The following is a 15,387-nucleotide window of genomic DNA, read 5'->3' as shown; positions in this document are numbered from 1 at the left end:
GGTTTCTCTGTGTACCCTTGGCTGTCCTGGAACTCACTCTGTAGACTAGGCTGGCCTTGAACTCACAGAGGTCCACCTACCTCTGCCTCCCAAGTGCTGGATTCAAGGCATGCACCATCACTGCTGGGCCAGAAAGGGTATTTTGAAATTTTCCTTTTAACATTTAGCCTTCTTGGCACTAACTCCTGACAAGAGGCTCTAAGGTGAAGTAGTCTTGAGGAAGAAAGTATACTCTGTGAAGTATATCAACAATATCTGTGAAGTATATCAAGTATATGAACAACAACAACAACAACAACAAAGCATACAGAGCCAGTGAAATGGCTCAGCCTAGCAGGCCTGACCACCTGAGTCTGGTCCTCAGAGTCCACAGAGAGGTGGAGGGAGAGAACTGACTCCACAAACTGTCCTCTAACCTCCACACACACCATCATGACATGTACATGCAGCCCTCCAAAACAAAAGAAATAAACCAATTTGCAAAGTAAGATTCCACTAGGCATGGTGGCTCACACCTTTAATATTAATACTGAGGAGACAGAGGCAGGCAGATCTCTGTGAGTTTATAGCTAGTCTGTTCTACATATCCAGTTCCAGGCCAGCCAGGGCTACACAGTGATACCTTGTCTCAAAAACCAAAGCAAAGCAAAGTGTGGATTCCTCTAGGAAAGGAAGCAAATCATCACTCACTAAGCAATTGTATCCATACAGCTTTCCCTATATTCTTTCTCAAGTCAACTATGAGATCTATGAGGTAGCTTTCCTAGTTCCTCAAGGTAATTCAAGTAAGGCAAGAGGATCATGAGGTCAAGGCCAGTCTGGGCTACATAGTGATATCCACTTAAAAAATAAGAAACCATTAGGTAATGGACCCCAGGCCTCAGTCATCACATGACAATGTCCAGTTCCAGGACCCCAATCTACCCAACTTTGAAAGGTTTGTTTTGTTTTGTTTTGGTCAATCTACCTCTGTAAAATAACAAAATGAATACCAATTCTCCCTTATGAGAAAAAAAAATCTAATTCACATCTTGATTCCAAAACAAAACAAACCCAACAAGCAAACACCCACTAAAATGATATTCTTATCAGCAGGTCACTTTTCTGCCTTCTGGCAGGTCTTTAAAACAAAGCCAGGAATTCCGGGTACTGATTTTGTGGAGTGGGGAAGGATGGAAGAGGTTAAATCTTAAATCTCAAAAATGATACCTGTTGACAACCACAGAGCGCTGAAGCAGAAGAAAGTGTAAAGCAGGTACAGGCGTCGCAGCAGCTTCACTGATGTCTGCCAACAATACCCTGGCAAAATCCAGGAAGTAGGACTTGGCTTGACTCCCAGCCTCTTCTCCATGGCCTTCCAGAGAGGCAGAACCAGTACACTAGAAAGAAAGAGAAGAAATTACATGCCAAGTAATTAATAATTGATTCCTGGAAATGTGGAATGCTAGAAAATGTGACAGACCAGGAGAAAGAGAAATTTCAAGTGTGTCTTTCAATGTTCATCCCTGCCAGTAAATTTTCAGCCTGAGCTTTGCCATAGCCTATAATTATCAGTATAACAACAGAGCAAGAGATATAAAATGAATCTTCTGTTAAAGTGAAACATTTTATATTCCATTATTGTCTAATCTAACAGCAAATCTATATGACAGAATGGGAAACGGTACTAACCTGAGAAGGCAGCTTTGATTTTCCACATCTACTCTACTAACTGCTTTGCAACTTTGACCCAAGTACTTTGTCATTTACAAAGAGGTTGGACTTCCTCTAACTAATCATGATTATTCGGTCCAGTCTTGCTATAATTTTTCAAGGTAATTCTCTTCAGGCCAGCAAGCACTGTCCAGTTTGCTACCATCTCCGCCGTCAATATCTTACAAATCTACCCAACGTACACTTTTATCTTACTTACCGGATCCATGTCAATTGCAATTACTGTCTTAGACTCTTGTATATTCCTCGTGTTTAATTTTGGCACTATGCTGGCTACTCTGTAATCTAGTGGCTATAGGATGTAGGGAGAAGGGGAAAGGAGAATGACACTGATTTTTTTCCAGAAGTCTTGTATAAATCTTGACAACATATGAGTTGACAGGGCTTTGAAAAAGCAATTTTTAAAAATCTGTTGGCTTAAGCATGGTATCTCATACCTGAAGTCCTAGTTAACTGGAAGACTAAGGAAGGATTGCTTAAATCCAGTACTTCAAGGCCAGCCTGGATCATATAAAACACTGTCTCAAAAAAAATTAAAACCCTTGTCCTTGCAGTAGTGGTGCACACCTGTAAACCCAGCACTTGGGAAGCAGAGACAGGTGGATCTCTGTGAGGTCAGCCTGGTTACAAAGTGAGTTCCAGGACAGCCAAGACAACACCGAGAAACCCTGTTTTGAAAAAAACAAAAGATTTTTAAAAATTTTCTTCCTAAATATGAGCCTGTTATCCACATATGGCAGGCAAATGCACAGGTTGACAACCCTAACCCTAACCTCCAGCCAACATACAGGAAGACCAGCATTGACTGGAGTGGATTTCAATGCCAATGCCAGGAAATGAAGGAACACAAACATACCACTTCAAGTTGAGACAATGTCTTTCACTGAGCCATAGGCACCTGAAGAACTTTATCTTTCCCGTCCTCTTCTACCCATTCCCATTTCTAGCTTTTCTGCAATTGTACATTAGGGAGCAAGGAGCAGATCAGAGGTGTGTGGCCACAAACACATTCAAAAGATTATGAAGTGTAACCTAAGAAAGTATGCCCAGGAACTTCTCTAGCCTCCAAGGATGGAGTGTAGAAGTGTGTGTGTGTGTGTGTGTGTGTGTGTGTGTGTGTATGTGTGTGAGTGTGTGGATCTTACCCAACACATTTCTGCCTGCCTACCACAAAAGGATTTGAAATTAAAGGTGACTCAACACCTGTCATCAATATCCTGGCAGGTGGGTGGGAAAAGCAAAAAGAAATGAATAGGCTTTGAGAACAGGAGTAATAAACACCATTGGACTAGCAAACCGATTAGAAGCGAATGAGAGAGGCAGAGCAAATTTCATTTGCACTCCCAGCCATTTATTCAGCTGAAACCTACAATTGCCTATGGGCACAAATCACCGCTAGGGTCCAGTTAAAGGGCTTGCAGACCAGAGGCAGGAATAACAAAACACCACTAAGATCCAAAGTGTTTGTTATCAAATCAAAGTGTGACAACCCAGGGAGAGAGCACACACCCCCACAGTACTTGACAAATGAAAATCTAGAAGAGCTCCCAGTAGTTCTGGCATTTAGGGCGTTACAAGCACACCCGAAATAAAAGCACTCTGTTGCAGCAGCTGTTCTGACAGAGCAGGGGGTAATGTTTACTTAATACTTCAGGTTGATGGGGAATGTATCATAGTTCAGTCTGTCAGCTACATACGTGGAACTCCATTTATGTACACAGCGATAAGATATGTTTGAATAACGACAGAGCACGTCTATTCAGCGGGTGTGAGTAATCAAGAATAAAGCTTTAAGGGGGGAAAAGTCTTACATATTTGAGAAAGTTACAGAACAGACTGCCATGAATAGCTTTGCTTATATTTGCAGACACTGTTTTCCAAATAGCTGAAAAAATGAACAGATTGTTCCAGGAGGTCGTCTTTCCAATTTGTTCCTAGTTTCCAGTCTGTTAATCACAAGAAAGCACAAGGAGAGTCGGCTAATGTGCTTCAACAGCATCTATTGTCGGTTGGACACAACCACCATGAGGTGAGAGCAGGCAAAGCATCCCTGGAACCCCGCCTGAGATTTTCTATTTCGATTTCCTCCACTTTGCTTTTGTGCTCGCTGCAGCCACTGCAGACCCTCTAAGGGGTAAAAATGTCAAAATTCTCAAGGAGGCAGGTTTTGCCAACGTGCCCAACCCCGCCCCCTTTATTCTGTATCAACTTTTTTTTTTTCTTTTAGTCTCGATGGGGAGATAATCAAACATCAGAGACAGCAACTGGGGCGAGGCTGCAGAGGTCGAGGCTGTCAGGACCGCAGCGCCTGAAGCCTAGTCTGCCACTCTTACAGAGAATGGAGGGAGTTGCCTGACCAGGCCTGAGCCCCAAAGCGGGGGTTCAGCTCGGGACTCTGGTACCTGCAAGGCCAGAAGCAGCTGACCTGCCCTGCCCTGGCCTGGCCAGGAGCGCCACCTCCGGGTCCCACCGCCGGGCCAGCGTACCCCTAGGCATCGCCCGTCCCGCCTCTGCCCCTCCCCTGAGCTCATGGTCCTCGGCCTGGCAGCCAGCCGCCCCGGCCACCTACCGGGGCTCAGGGCCACACAGAGGGGTGCCGGCTCTCGGCGGCCTCCGCCTCCTCCCGGTCCATGGGCTCGGGGGCCCCACACCTTCTCTCCCCTCACGCAGAGGAGGAGAAAGAGAAAGAAGAAAGTGCTGGCTCCCCACCCGGACAGCTCCCTCTTGCCTCAGCCTCCCTGGACAGCGACGGCGGCCGGAAACGCCGCCTCCTCCCACCTCCCGGGGCCTCAACCCGGAAACACACTCTTCATGCTGATCCAGCCCTCCCGCCCCCACCCTCCGGAAGCGCAATTCCAGCCGCGAGCCCGGTGTGGGAGGAGGGGCAGTGCTGAGGAGAGAACTACGCACAAGCGAGGACGTCCGGGCCCTCAGCCTTTCGCCTCGAGCCCTGGCGGGGCGACCTGCACCTTGCCTCCTTTGCACGAGCACCGAGGCCCCAGACTCGGGCAATGCCCACAAGCAAGATGGCCACACCGGAGGCACCCCCCTACTGCTTAGCGCCCTGCCGGGCCATTGGTTAGCGTGAGGAGTGAGGACAGCGCGGATTGGTCGAGAGCGTTGCGGGGGTGGGGGTGGAGCTGTAGCAGCCTGGAGCCAAGAGTGGGCAACGCGGCGTGAGCAGCGGCCCCAGGCTCCCGGAGCATCGCGCCCGGAGAAAGACTTCGCCGCTCGGGGCCGCAGCCTGGTGAGCTCAGCCCCCTTCAAGCCCTCCCCTGCATCTCAGCCGGAGCTTCTCCGAGCCGGCGCTGATCGATGCCGAGGCTCCCCAGGGACCCTATCGCGACTCCATCGCGCCATATCTCGACATCACCGTGCCCTGTCGAGGCTCCATTTTGTCACAGCCCCTCTCAGTATCTATCTATTCTTTTAAAATTTGCCCTATCATATTTGGGGGCTGTCCCCCTTCATGTCGTGATTTCGCTGTGATCTCTCCGTGACATCACCGCGCCATCGTGAAGTGTGATCTCATCGCTGCTCTGTCGTTCGACTTCATCAATGTCGTGTTGTGACCTGGCTGCGGCGGGACAGGTGGTGACCGCCAGGATCCCTTCTCCCCTTCTCATCTCTCCATCACAGCAGCCCCGCTTCGATTATCCGGCTTTTGGAGTCTGTTATCCTGAGAGCTACCTGACCCCTCCTTTCTTCTCTAGCCAGTGCCGGCACCCACAGGCTGGTAGCGGGATGGACAGGGAGAGTACAGGGAGCATAAGGGGTTAATGCTGCTGCTGCAGCTACTGCTGCAGCTCCTGCTTCTGCAGCCTCTGCAGCCTTTGCCCTAGGGAGGGAAAAAAGAGGCAAAGGAGGCTGCGGGGGCGATTATGAGCCCTTGGCTGGAGGGGTGGGTCCTCAGGGGAGTCTTCAAAGCCTTCTCTGGAGAGCTTGCCTTCTCACTTCTGCTGAAGCCAATCTACTTTCTCTGAAGAAGGGAGGGGAAAAGAACCCTAGAATGTCCTTTGCTTCCTTGTCAGCGTGAGTCCGGATAATCGAACTTCACCCGTGTATGTCTTCATCCCTCCCTGTCTGTCCTCACCACTCAACTCCCCATGTGCCTCCTCAGAGAGAGATAAAACTCGGTGTCTGGCACCAGGGGCTGCTGAACAGTGGGGCCAGCTCCTTCCCACTTCTAGACTGGTGAGGAGAGCTGTCTTGCTGAGCAACAGCATGCATGGTCCTCATTTCCCACTTTTCTGGAGGTGACCTTGGACCAGGGTCCCTTCTTCATCCTGAAAGAATTTGCAGGTCCAGCCTCTTAAAGGGGCTCCCCCAAGGGAGGTCAGTCATGAGGAAGCCACCCTTCCAAATCCACCCTCCCCTCCCTCTGTGCTAATCCCTCCCTACATCCTCCATTTCCACCCCCGCCCCCGCCCCTCCTCTGCAGAGGGATGCTCAGTCCCTCTTGTGTTCACAGTTGGGCAAGGCGGGCATCATGGCCTCGGATTGTGAGCCAGCTCTGAACCAGGCAGAGAGCCGAAACCCCACCCTGGAGCGCTACCTGGGAGCCCTCCGTGAGGCCAAGAATGACAGCGAGCAGTTTGCAGCCCTGCTGCTAGTAAGAACCTGGCTGATAATTGGAAGGTGGGAGGGCTGGACAGGAGGGCCCCCCCAAAGAATGGGGTCAGCAAGTCCCCAGGGATAGCTAACCTGGGAGGCATCAAAAAGGCCCAAGATCTCTCTACCTTTATACTCTTCTCCCTTGGGGATGGGGTGGGGGAGGTTGGGGGTGAATAAGACTGTGGCACTGGGACCATGGAGGAGGCTGCCTGGATTTGCTTTCTGGGGCGTCCCAGAGCAGATGGGAGCTGACTCATAGGGTAACAGCATCAGGTTGTAACTAGTGCAGAGTACTTGAGGGCTGGGGTGGCTTTTCTTGGACCTGAAAGAGTAGCAGGATTAGAAGTAACTAGTGACAGGTTCTAGAAGATGGCCAGAGTGATAGGTCTGTTACAAGTAAAGGAGTGGTTTGGGTCTAAGCCTGTTAGAGGAACCCCAGCTGGGGACAGCAGAGCAGGAGCTGCAGTGCTGGGGTGTGTGTGTGTGGGGGGGGGTGAGTTGGTGTGTGGGGGGTGAAGGGAGGAGGGAGTGCAGCAGTTGCTTGTTTGCCATGGCAACAGGGAGAAGGCTCTGGAGTCAAGGGCTCACACTGCAGCAGAGGAGGTGTTTAGGTGAAATGTAAGGGGAAATGTTTTGACATGCGGAGCATCGAGACACAGGAGCCATTTCCCATGAGAAGGTGGCGGAAATGGTTCCGTGACTTCTCTGGAGACAAGTAGTTAGAGAAGGACCTTGAGTCCTTAGAGGATTTTAAACATGGGTTCTACAGCCCCTTGCATCCCAGGTTGTGGGGATGTAGATTCATGGATTAGACACCAGGTGACCATTTGCCCAATGACTGGTTGGTTAAGGGGCACTGGACCTCCCTTCCATGAGCTAACCATAGATGACAGGGATTTCCAGAGGTCACACCTGTCTGTCTCCAAGGAGAAAGGAGGATCTGGATGAAATGACCCCAGAATGGATCCCATTACATAACCCATTCCTGCTAGCCCTTAGTGCCCAGGGAACAGGGAAGGGATAGTCTTTGCTACGTTTCTTTTTTTCCTGCTGATAGTGCATTACCTCCCACCCACTGTAGGTGACCAAGGCAGTCAAAGCAGGTGACATTGATGCCAAAACTCGACGGCGGATCTTTGATGCCGTCGGCTTCACCTTTCCCAACCGACTCCTGACTACTAAGGAGGCACCTGACGGCTGCCCTGACCACGTGCTCCGGGCCTTGGGAGTGGCCCTGCTGGCCTGTTTCTGCAGTGACCCTGAACTAGCCAGCCATCCCCAGGTCCTGAACAAGATCCCCATCCTTAGCACATTCCTTACAGCCCGAGGGGACCCTGATGATGCTGCCCGCCGGTCCATGATTGACGACACCTACCAGTGCCTGACAGCTGTTGCAGGCACACCCCGAGGGCCCCGGCACCTCATCGCTGGTGGCACAGTGTCTGCCCTGTGCCAGGCATACCTGGGGCATGGCTATGGCTTTGACCAGGCCCTGGCACTCCTGGTGGGGCTACTGGCTGCTGCAGAGACACAGTGCTGGAAGGAGGCGGAGCCCGACCTGCTGGCAGTGTTGCGAGGCCTCAGTGAGGATTTCCAAAGAGCCGAGGATGCCAGCAAGTTTGAGCTCTGCCAGCTGCTGCCCCTTTTCCTGCCCCCGACAACTGTGCCCCCCGAATGCCACCGGGATCTGCAGGCCGGCCTGGCACGCATCCTAGGAAGCAAGTTGAGCTCCTGGCAGCGCAACCCTGCACTGAAGCTGGCAGCCCGCCTGGCTCATGCCTGCGGCTCCGACTGGATCCCAGTGGGCAGCTCTGGGAGCAAGTTTCTGGCCCTCCTGGTGAATCTGGCTTGCGTGGAGGTGCGGCTGGCTCTGGAAGAGACAGGCACGGAGGTGAAAGAAGATGTGGTAACCGCCTGCTATGCCCTCATGGAGTTGGGCATCCAGGAGTGTACCCGCTGCGAGCAGTCCCTGCTGAAGGAGCCACAGAAGGTACAGCTTGTCAGCATCATGAAAGAAGCCATCGGAGCTGTCATTCACTACCTGCTGCAGGTAAGGACCCACCGGTGAATCATGGGGAGGTGGCATTCTTTCATGCACATGCTGGCTGATACTGTAGCAGGCACTCTAGGAGTAGTGTGTGGCCGAGCCTCCTTCCCTCACCCTCCCTGCCGTGGGCCTCCACACAAGCACCATACCACACACCATATGTGCGCTCTGATCACAGCACACACACACAACACAGTAACCTCCCACTCACATATACTCCCCAGTACACACACGCTACACATCACACACAAAATCGAAGCAGTCTATTCTGCTCACTCTCCACCATTGTCTTACATATAAACATGCCTACATATTTATGTGTCTTACATGTAAATCTATAGAATGCACGAGAAAGGTGGGGGCAGGGAGTGGCCTGGTTCCTGCCTCTGTAGTTTCGGCTGAATATTTCCCCCACCATCCCATCCACTCTCTGTGTTTGAGAGACCACTTCTGCTCCGTTAGGACTGAGGCATGATGCGTCAGCCTTCTCTCTACTAACTTAGGCTAAGCTCTGGTCTCCTTTTCTGATTTAACCCAAATGGGGCTGATTCCTCACTACTTAGTGGGAGGTCTCTTCCCCACCCAATTCAGAGCCTCGCCAAAAGAATGCTGTTTAGCTGTGGATTCCTGAGTTTCCCCTGGTCCCCTAGCTACCTTAGAAGTAGAGAGTTAGAGGTATGTGACCGACCTGAATCTTACCATCACGCATGTTGTCTGAGATCCACTTGATTCAGTTAATCCACACTGAGATCCTGCTAAGTGGCTTCCCCCTGTGGGGTGAATCCCTCCCATGTGCTGGGTTTCAGGTAGAAGTAGGTTTGGCATCCTTCTGACAAGTGGGACGAGGGTTTGTTTGTTTGTTTTTTATTATTTGCTTGGTTTTGTTTTCTCTGTGTAGCCCTGGCTGTCCTGGAACTTGCTCTGTAGACTAAGCTGGTCTTGAACTCACAGAGATCCACCTGCCTCTGCCTCCCAAGTGCTGGGATTAAAGATGTGTGCCGCCACCACCACCCCCCGGCCCCTTTTTTTTGTTTATTTGTTACATTTATCTATTTCTTAGTTGGGGTGGAGGGGCAGTCTGTGCATGCCACAGTACACATGTGGCAGCTGAAAGACAAGTCAATCTCTCCTTTCACCATTTGATTCCTAGGAATCACAGGAGGTTATAAAGTATCCCTTACCCACTGAGCCATCTTGACTCCCATCTTTGATGGACATACAGGCCAGGGTTCCCATCTAGTATTATTGGCAGGCTGGGGAGGCAGAGGAGGGTTCCTGCTTCTGCTTCATTTCAGGGGGGTCTTGTGACAACAGGTGGGACCAGAGAAACAGAAAGAGCCCTTTGTGTTTGCCTCTGTTCGGATCCTGGGTGCCTGGCTGGCTGAGGAGACCTCATCCCTGCGTAAGGAGGTGTGCCAACTGCTACCTTTCCTCGTCCGCTATGCCAAGACCCTCTACGAGGAAGCTGAGGAGGCCAATGACATTTCACAGCAGGTGGCTAACTTGGCCATATCCCCCACTACCCCAGGGCCCTCCTGGCCAGGGGATGCTCTCCGGTGAGTTTATAGTTATGGGTTGTCCAGTTAGACCATTCCAAAGCAAAGGATCCAGGCGTGGTGGCATATGGCTATAATCCCAGCACTTAGGAGTTGGGCTTCATAGAAAGTACTAGTTCCTCCAAGGCTACATAATAGCAAGACCCTGTCCCAAAAAAAGAGAGAAAAACTAACTAACTAAATAAATAAATAAATAAATAAATAAATGCAAAGAAAAGGGCAAGGGTCACACAGGGAGGCTTTGTTTCCCCTAAATTGGGCTTCCTGACAGGTCATGAGCATTTGCTGAGGATTATTTTTTTAGTTTTGTCGTTTGTGGGTTTCTTCCCATAGAACTCCTATACTATAATGTACCACTTGCAATCCCCAGATTTAAAAACAGGGTCTCATTGGGGCTTGTAGACCTGGCTGGCCTGGAACTCTCCATGTAGACCAGGCTTGTTTTGACCTCACAGAGATATGCCCACCTCTGCCTCCCAAGTGCTGGAATTAAAGATATGCAGTGTCACACCTAGCTGGTCTCCAGATTTTTATTAGAAGTTTGGTTTTCTGAGTGCCTGCTACAAAACCAGGTATTCTACTGTATGCATCTCTAGAACAGTTTCATTTGGTCCACATAGCAAATCTGATAGAAATCTCACTCAATTTTTAAAGTAAAATGGCCAAGCTTGGTGGCTCTCACCTTTAATATCAGCACTCGGGAGACTGAGGCAGGATTGCTGAGAGTCTGAGGTCACCCTGGGCTGGAAAGTAAGACCCTGCCTCAAAACTTATGAAGGAAAAAAAGATGACGGAAATGAGCCTCAGGTTGAGAAGTACATAGGCCATAATCATACCATGTGGCAGAGCCCCCATGAACTCCCGCCTGCGTGACTGACGTCCAAGGTTTCTCTACAGTACTGTGAAAGTGTGTCCTCTTCTAGCTTCTACATTATTTTAGCCAGGGTGCCCTTATCTCTTCCAATCTCACATTCATCTGTCTCCACATGCTTAGGCTCCTCCTGCCCGGCTGGTGTCACCTGACTGTTGAAGATGGGCCCCGGGAGATCCTGATCAAGGAAGGGGCCCCCTCACTTCTATGCAAGTACTTCCTGCAGCAGTGGGAACTCACATCCCCTGGCCATGATACCTCAGTGCTGCCAGACAGTGTGGAGATCGGCCTACAAACCTGTTGTCACATCTTCCTCAACCTGGTGGTCACTGCGCCAGGGCTGATCAAGTGAGGGCTTGGGAGAGGCTGGGAGAAAAGCCAAGGAAGCAGGGGGCGGTGCCCTGTCACCCCATTCTCAACCTTCTACTTAGTTTCCCTATATCTGTAGTGTTGGTGTAACTGGGCTTCAAAACAAAGTCAGTACCGCTCGAGGATTTGTCATATTCAGAACCCCGGGTCTCTCAGGGCATGTCTGTCTGCTCCAGCCATCACTCAGCTCAGCTAGTTGGCATCTGACCAACCCAGATGGCGGGATTGAAAGCAAAAGTTAACACTTCACCCTGCTGCATGATGTCCTGGCAAGCCCTGGCCAGGTGAAGCTAGAAACCAGATGCCAGGTTTCCCAGAGGGCGTGACTGAGCCTGCTAACCCTCTGCCTGCCTCCCCTCTGCTCCTTTTCTCCCCAGGCGGGATGCCTGCTTCACATCTCTTATGAACACCCTGATGACGTCACTGCCCTCTCTAGTGCAGCAACAAGGGAGACTGCTTCTAGCTGCCAATGTGGCCACCTTGGGCCTCCTAATGGCCCGGCTCCTTAGCACCTCTCCAGGTAAGCCTTGGGGACAGAACACAGTTCAGAACCTAAGCCCTCACTTTCAGAACACGGTTTAGCAGAATTTTCCCATTGAAAGGCAGTTGCCACAGTATCTCTCCATCCTCCACCCCCACCCTTCCCAAAATGATAACAGTCTCTTCCTTTTAAAGACTTTTAAGGCAAGGCCTGGTGGGTGTTCAGCACAGACCTGTTCAGAGTCACAAGCATAGGCACCTGGAATCCCTGACAGCCTGAGAACTCTGAATCCCGCGTTTTCAAGGTGGAGCTGCCCCCACCCAGGCCCTGAGTCACAGATCCGGATTGCTGCATTGAGATTTTTACCACTTAGCACCCCACCCCACTCAGGGACACGCATCAGCACTACCCTCTGCTCAGCTTCTCTCTGCCCTACCTCCCTCTGGGTGTGTGCAGGGGGAAGGGCATCCCCTCCAGCCCCTGACAGCCCTCAGTGTCTCCCACTTTGACCGTGGGTGTCTGCTTGGGTCCCTCTGTCCCCGCCTGTTCTCTGTGCCCCATCTGTCAGGTTGGAGGAACAGAGCAGATGCCTGGGAACAGGGTGTAATGTGCCCATACCCTCAGCTGCCTGTTTTTTGTGTGGGGATCCCAACAGGGTACCTTGCTGTGGAAAGGGGAACATATCCCTGAACTAGGAACCCCTTGCATTTAGCCCCCAAGGAGAGTCACTGTGCTATAGATCCGATGCTGGCTCACCCACAAATGCTACCACATTGATTGAACAGCTTCCTGGAGATCTAAAGAAGGGGCTCCTGAACCCCTGAATGGCAGGCAGGGTCACTTCACCAATCCCCTTGGCGCCCTCTTCTGGCCAGAAGTCAAATTAGTTCATTCTCAGCCTGGTGAAGGGCTCTGGGCCACCAGTGGCTTGGGTCCCTGCTTTGGAAATTCCAAGGGAGGTTCTTTCTTACATCTGACATTAGGCTTACTCCTACCCCTTGTGCATTTAGAGGTCTTGATGATGGAGTGTACCTAGATTGTTTAATTCTCACAATATACTGCTAAGATTGGCGTGGTACTGGCCCCATCTTAAAATGAAGAGACTGAGACCCAGGAAGTTTAAGCACCTAGTTTCACACTGTAAGTGTCCAAAGTAGGCTTTGAACCTAGGCAGTGTGAGTCCAGGTGATGCTTCTGTTCTCTGAGCGTGGGAGGGGATGGGAGGCATTAGTCCAGTGTTTGGCCTCTCTGGTTCATGCCACCGTCCTCTCCATTCTTTCAGCTCTCCAGGGAACCCCAGCCTCCCGAGGTTTCTTCGCAGCTGCCATCCTCTTTCTGTCACAGTCCCATGTGGCACGGGCCACACCTGGCTCTGACCAGGCGGTGTTGGCCCTGTCCCCTGACTATGAGGGCATCTGGGCTGACTTGCAAGAGCTCTGGTTCCTGGGCATGCAGGCCTTCACAGGTTGCGTGCCACTGCTGCCCTGGCTGGCCCCTGCTGCCCTGCGCTCCCGCTGGCCACAGGAATTGCTACAGCTGCTAGGTAGTGTAAGCCCCAACTCTGTCAAGCCTGAGATGGTGGCTGCCTACCAGGGTGTGCTGGTAGAATTGGCGCGGGCTAACCGGCTGTGCCGGGAGGCCATGAGGCTGCAAGCCGGTGAAGAAACAGCCAGTCATTACCGCATGGCTGCCTTGGAGCAGTGCCTGTCAGAGCCCTGAGGGGCATCAAGTAGGGATAGACCCAGGGGCGGGCAGCGAGGGAAGGAGGGAGGAGGCATCTTCCCTGAAGCCCCCAAACTGGACCCCTTCTTCAGACTTCCCCTACAAACACCCCAGCTTTCTGGCATTTCTGAGGGCTAGGGCATGATGCCCACCTCTCAAGTATAAGAAACTACATCCTGCCCCCAGCCCCTCTTGGGGCAGGGATTGGCTTGGAACAGAGGTTGGCCCCGCCAGGCCGGGGAAGGTTGGAGCAGCCCCCAGAACGAGGGCAACTAAGTGTCATTATACCCAATGTCTGGCTCCCTGACAGAAGGGAGGCTCCAGGGTAGGAGTGGGCTGGCAGGCGCTGACTGCCTCAGCCTATGTGCCCTGCCGGCCAGGGCGTGGCCTCCCCAAGGCTGTGGTGCCCCTTCTGGCTCCCCATGGTCCGCGCCCTTTAAATTGGCCGTTTGGTTCTTGCCTTTGGTCCTCTTGGACAGAGAGCAGGCTCAGGCCATTGACATCGCAGTTCTTCCTTTCAATTTTAGAGACCCAGGGTCCAACTTGCCCCTGTCCTTCTAGGACAGTTTGGAGCAGGCAGACCAGTGGGGGGGTGGGGAACCTCTTTCCACCTGCGTTTCCTTGAGGGGACCCAAGAGCCCTTGGTCCCAAGTCTCTTTGAGCTTTTGTGTCATGTTGCAGCAGAGTGAAGATGGGGGTTGGGGGTTATTTATTTTGCTTGTCCTTATCCCCGCTTGGAGACCTGAGCATCAGATCCCTGCGCCCCTGGTGCCATCTGGCCTGGCTGGAGCCAGGAGCAGGAGGTTACACCGCCCTAGAATCCGCATGTTTTCCCAGTGATTGCACGCCACTGCCACCGTGGTGCCTGGCTTCAGCCCCTCTACCCCTGCTTAGACTCCTCTCTGCAGGGAGACGCGACTGGCGGCTCCAGCAGGAACTACCTTTCTGAGCCCTTGGAGACCCGCATACACCTGACCCCTTGCTTCCCCCCCTACCCCCAGTGCGTTCTGTGACCGCCAAGTTCAAAGCTGTGCACATGTGGACACTCAATAAATGTTCAATGGTGACGAGAAGCTGCCTTTCTGCTCTGACCTGCACCTACTCTGTGCCTTTCACATTTAATACCCTCACCACTGTCTGTGGAGCATGTGCTCTTCTAAATACTTAGCTGATGTTCTCATTCATCTCTCCCAGGAGCTAGAAAGAAAGCACCATAGCTCTGGTTTTACAGGCAGAGAAGTCGTAAATACACCCTGACCTAGTACAGCAGGCCCACAAAGCCAGATGTTGATGCCGGGCACTCAGAAACACTATTTGCATCAACTTAGTTTCAGGGTCATTGCCATATCCTCCAATTAAAAAAAAAGAAAAGAAAAGAAAAGTTATTAGGGTTTGTGGTTGGGGTGGGGTGCATGTCCCATAGCACTTGTGGAAGTCAAAAGACAACTTTGGAGTTAGTTCTCTCCACCTTTGTGTGGGTTCTGGAGGTAGACATCGAGTTAACAAGCTTATATGGCAAGAACCTTTACCCACTGAGCCAACTCACAGTTCCAACTTACAAAGAAATCAGAAATCCTAAGTTTTTTTTGGAATCCAACTCAAACATTCAAAAACCGTATTTTCAATTAAGTCACTATTGGCCTACCAAAGCAGGGAAGCCAAATGTGACTTTCAGGCTACCTACCAGCTGCTGACCTGTATTCATGCCAAATGAGAAGAGGAAGGGCCTGCCACGGCAAGAGGGAAGCCAAGTATCCTTTGCCACTCCCACCTGGAGCCTGAAGAGCCCCAGGTCTTTGTGTGCAGGCTCCATCTAGGCTCTCAAACATACAGGCATACACTGAGTACATCCTGTTGCTTACCTGTGGTTGGCCATGCAAAGCAAGAATATCCATTTGAAAATGATTCTCAGGTAAACAGAAGACAAGCCTGCACACACGTGGCTTAATATCCACAAGACAGATAATGCAAGGTATTCACAAAAAGGTATTCACATAAAGGTATTCACAGTGAC

At 51.4% G+C, this 15,387-nt stretch overlaps 2 protein-coding genes across 10 annotated transcripts in view; one reads left to right on the top strand and one right to left on the bottom strand.

The window, feature by feature from the left end:
- Kiaa0319l (KIAA0319 like) overlaps positions 1-4,756 on the bottom strand; it is a 90,669-nt gene extending 85,913 nt beyond the window's left edge. The window contains exons 1-3 of one of the 6 annotated variants that reach the window (XM_051188809.1): positions 4,624-4,756; positions 3,525-3,659; positions 1,210-1,379 (exon numbers count right to left, since the gene is read on the bottom strand). In XM_051188809.1, the coding sequence (XP_051044766.1) occupies positions 1,210-1,379; positions 3,525-3,556 (202 nt within the window). In that variant the 5' untranslated portion in view covers positions 3,557-3,659; positions 4,624-4,756. Of the gene's footprint in view, positions 1-1,209; positions 1,380-3,524; positions 3,660-4,115; positions 4,135-4,282; positions 4,500-4,623 lie in introns of those variants that run through there. The other 5 variants (XM_051188808.1, XM_051188811.1, XM_051188810.1 and 2 more) reach the window with 5 other exon arrangements.
- A 61-nt stretch (positions 4,757-4,817) lies between these two features.
- Positions 4,818-14,446, top strand: Ncdn (neurochondrin). Of its 4 annotated transcripts, none has more exons than XM_051188814.1 (7): positions 4,818-4,960; positions 6,185-6,325; positions 7,409-8,377; positions 9,689-9,930; positions 10,925-11,149; positions 11,548-11,690; positions 12,934-14,446. In XM_051188814.1, the coding sequence occupies exons 2-7, from the start codon at positions 6,203-6,205 to the stop codon at positions 13,368-13,370; spliced, it is 2,139 nt and encodes a 712-aa protein (XP_051044771.1). In that variant the 5' UTR covers positions 4,818-4,960; positions 6,185-6,202; the 3' UTR covers positions 13,371-14,446. The 4 variants fall into 4 exon arrangements, with proteins under 4 accessions (XP_051044771.1, XP_051044772.1, XP_051044770.1 ...); XM_051188815.1 differs by lacking the exon at positions 4,818-4,960 and adding an exon at positions 4,985-5,126; XM_051188813.1 differs by lacking the exon at positions 4,818-4,960 and adding an exon at positions 5,155-5,304.
- The last annotated feature ends 941 nt before the right edge of the window (positions 14,447-15,387 follow it).

This window comes from Phodopus roborovskii, unplaced genomic scaffold (assembly GCF_943737965.1).
Source record: "Phodopus roborovskii unplaced genomic scaffold, PHOROB, whole genome shotgun sequence".
Taxonomy (NCBI): Eukaryota; Metazoa; Chordata; class Mammalia; order Rodentia; family Cricetidae; genus Phodopus; species Phodopus roborovskii.
This window is presented reverse-complemented; position numbering and strand designations above follow the sequence as displayed.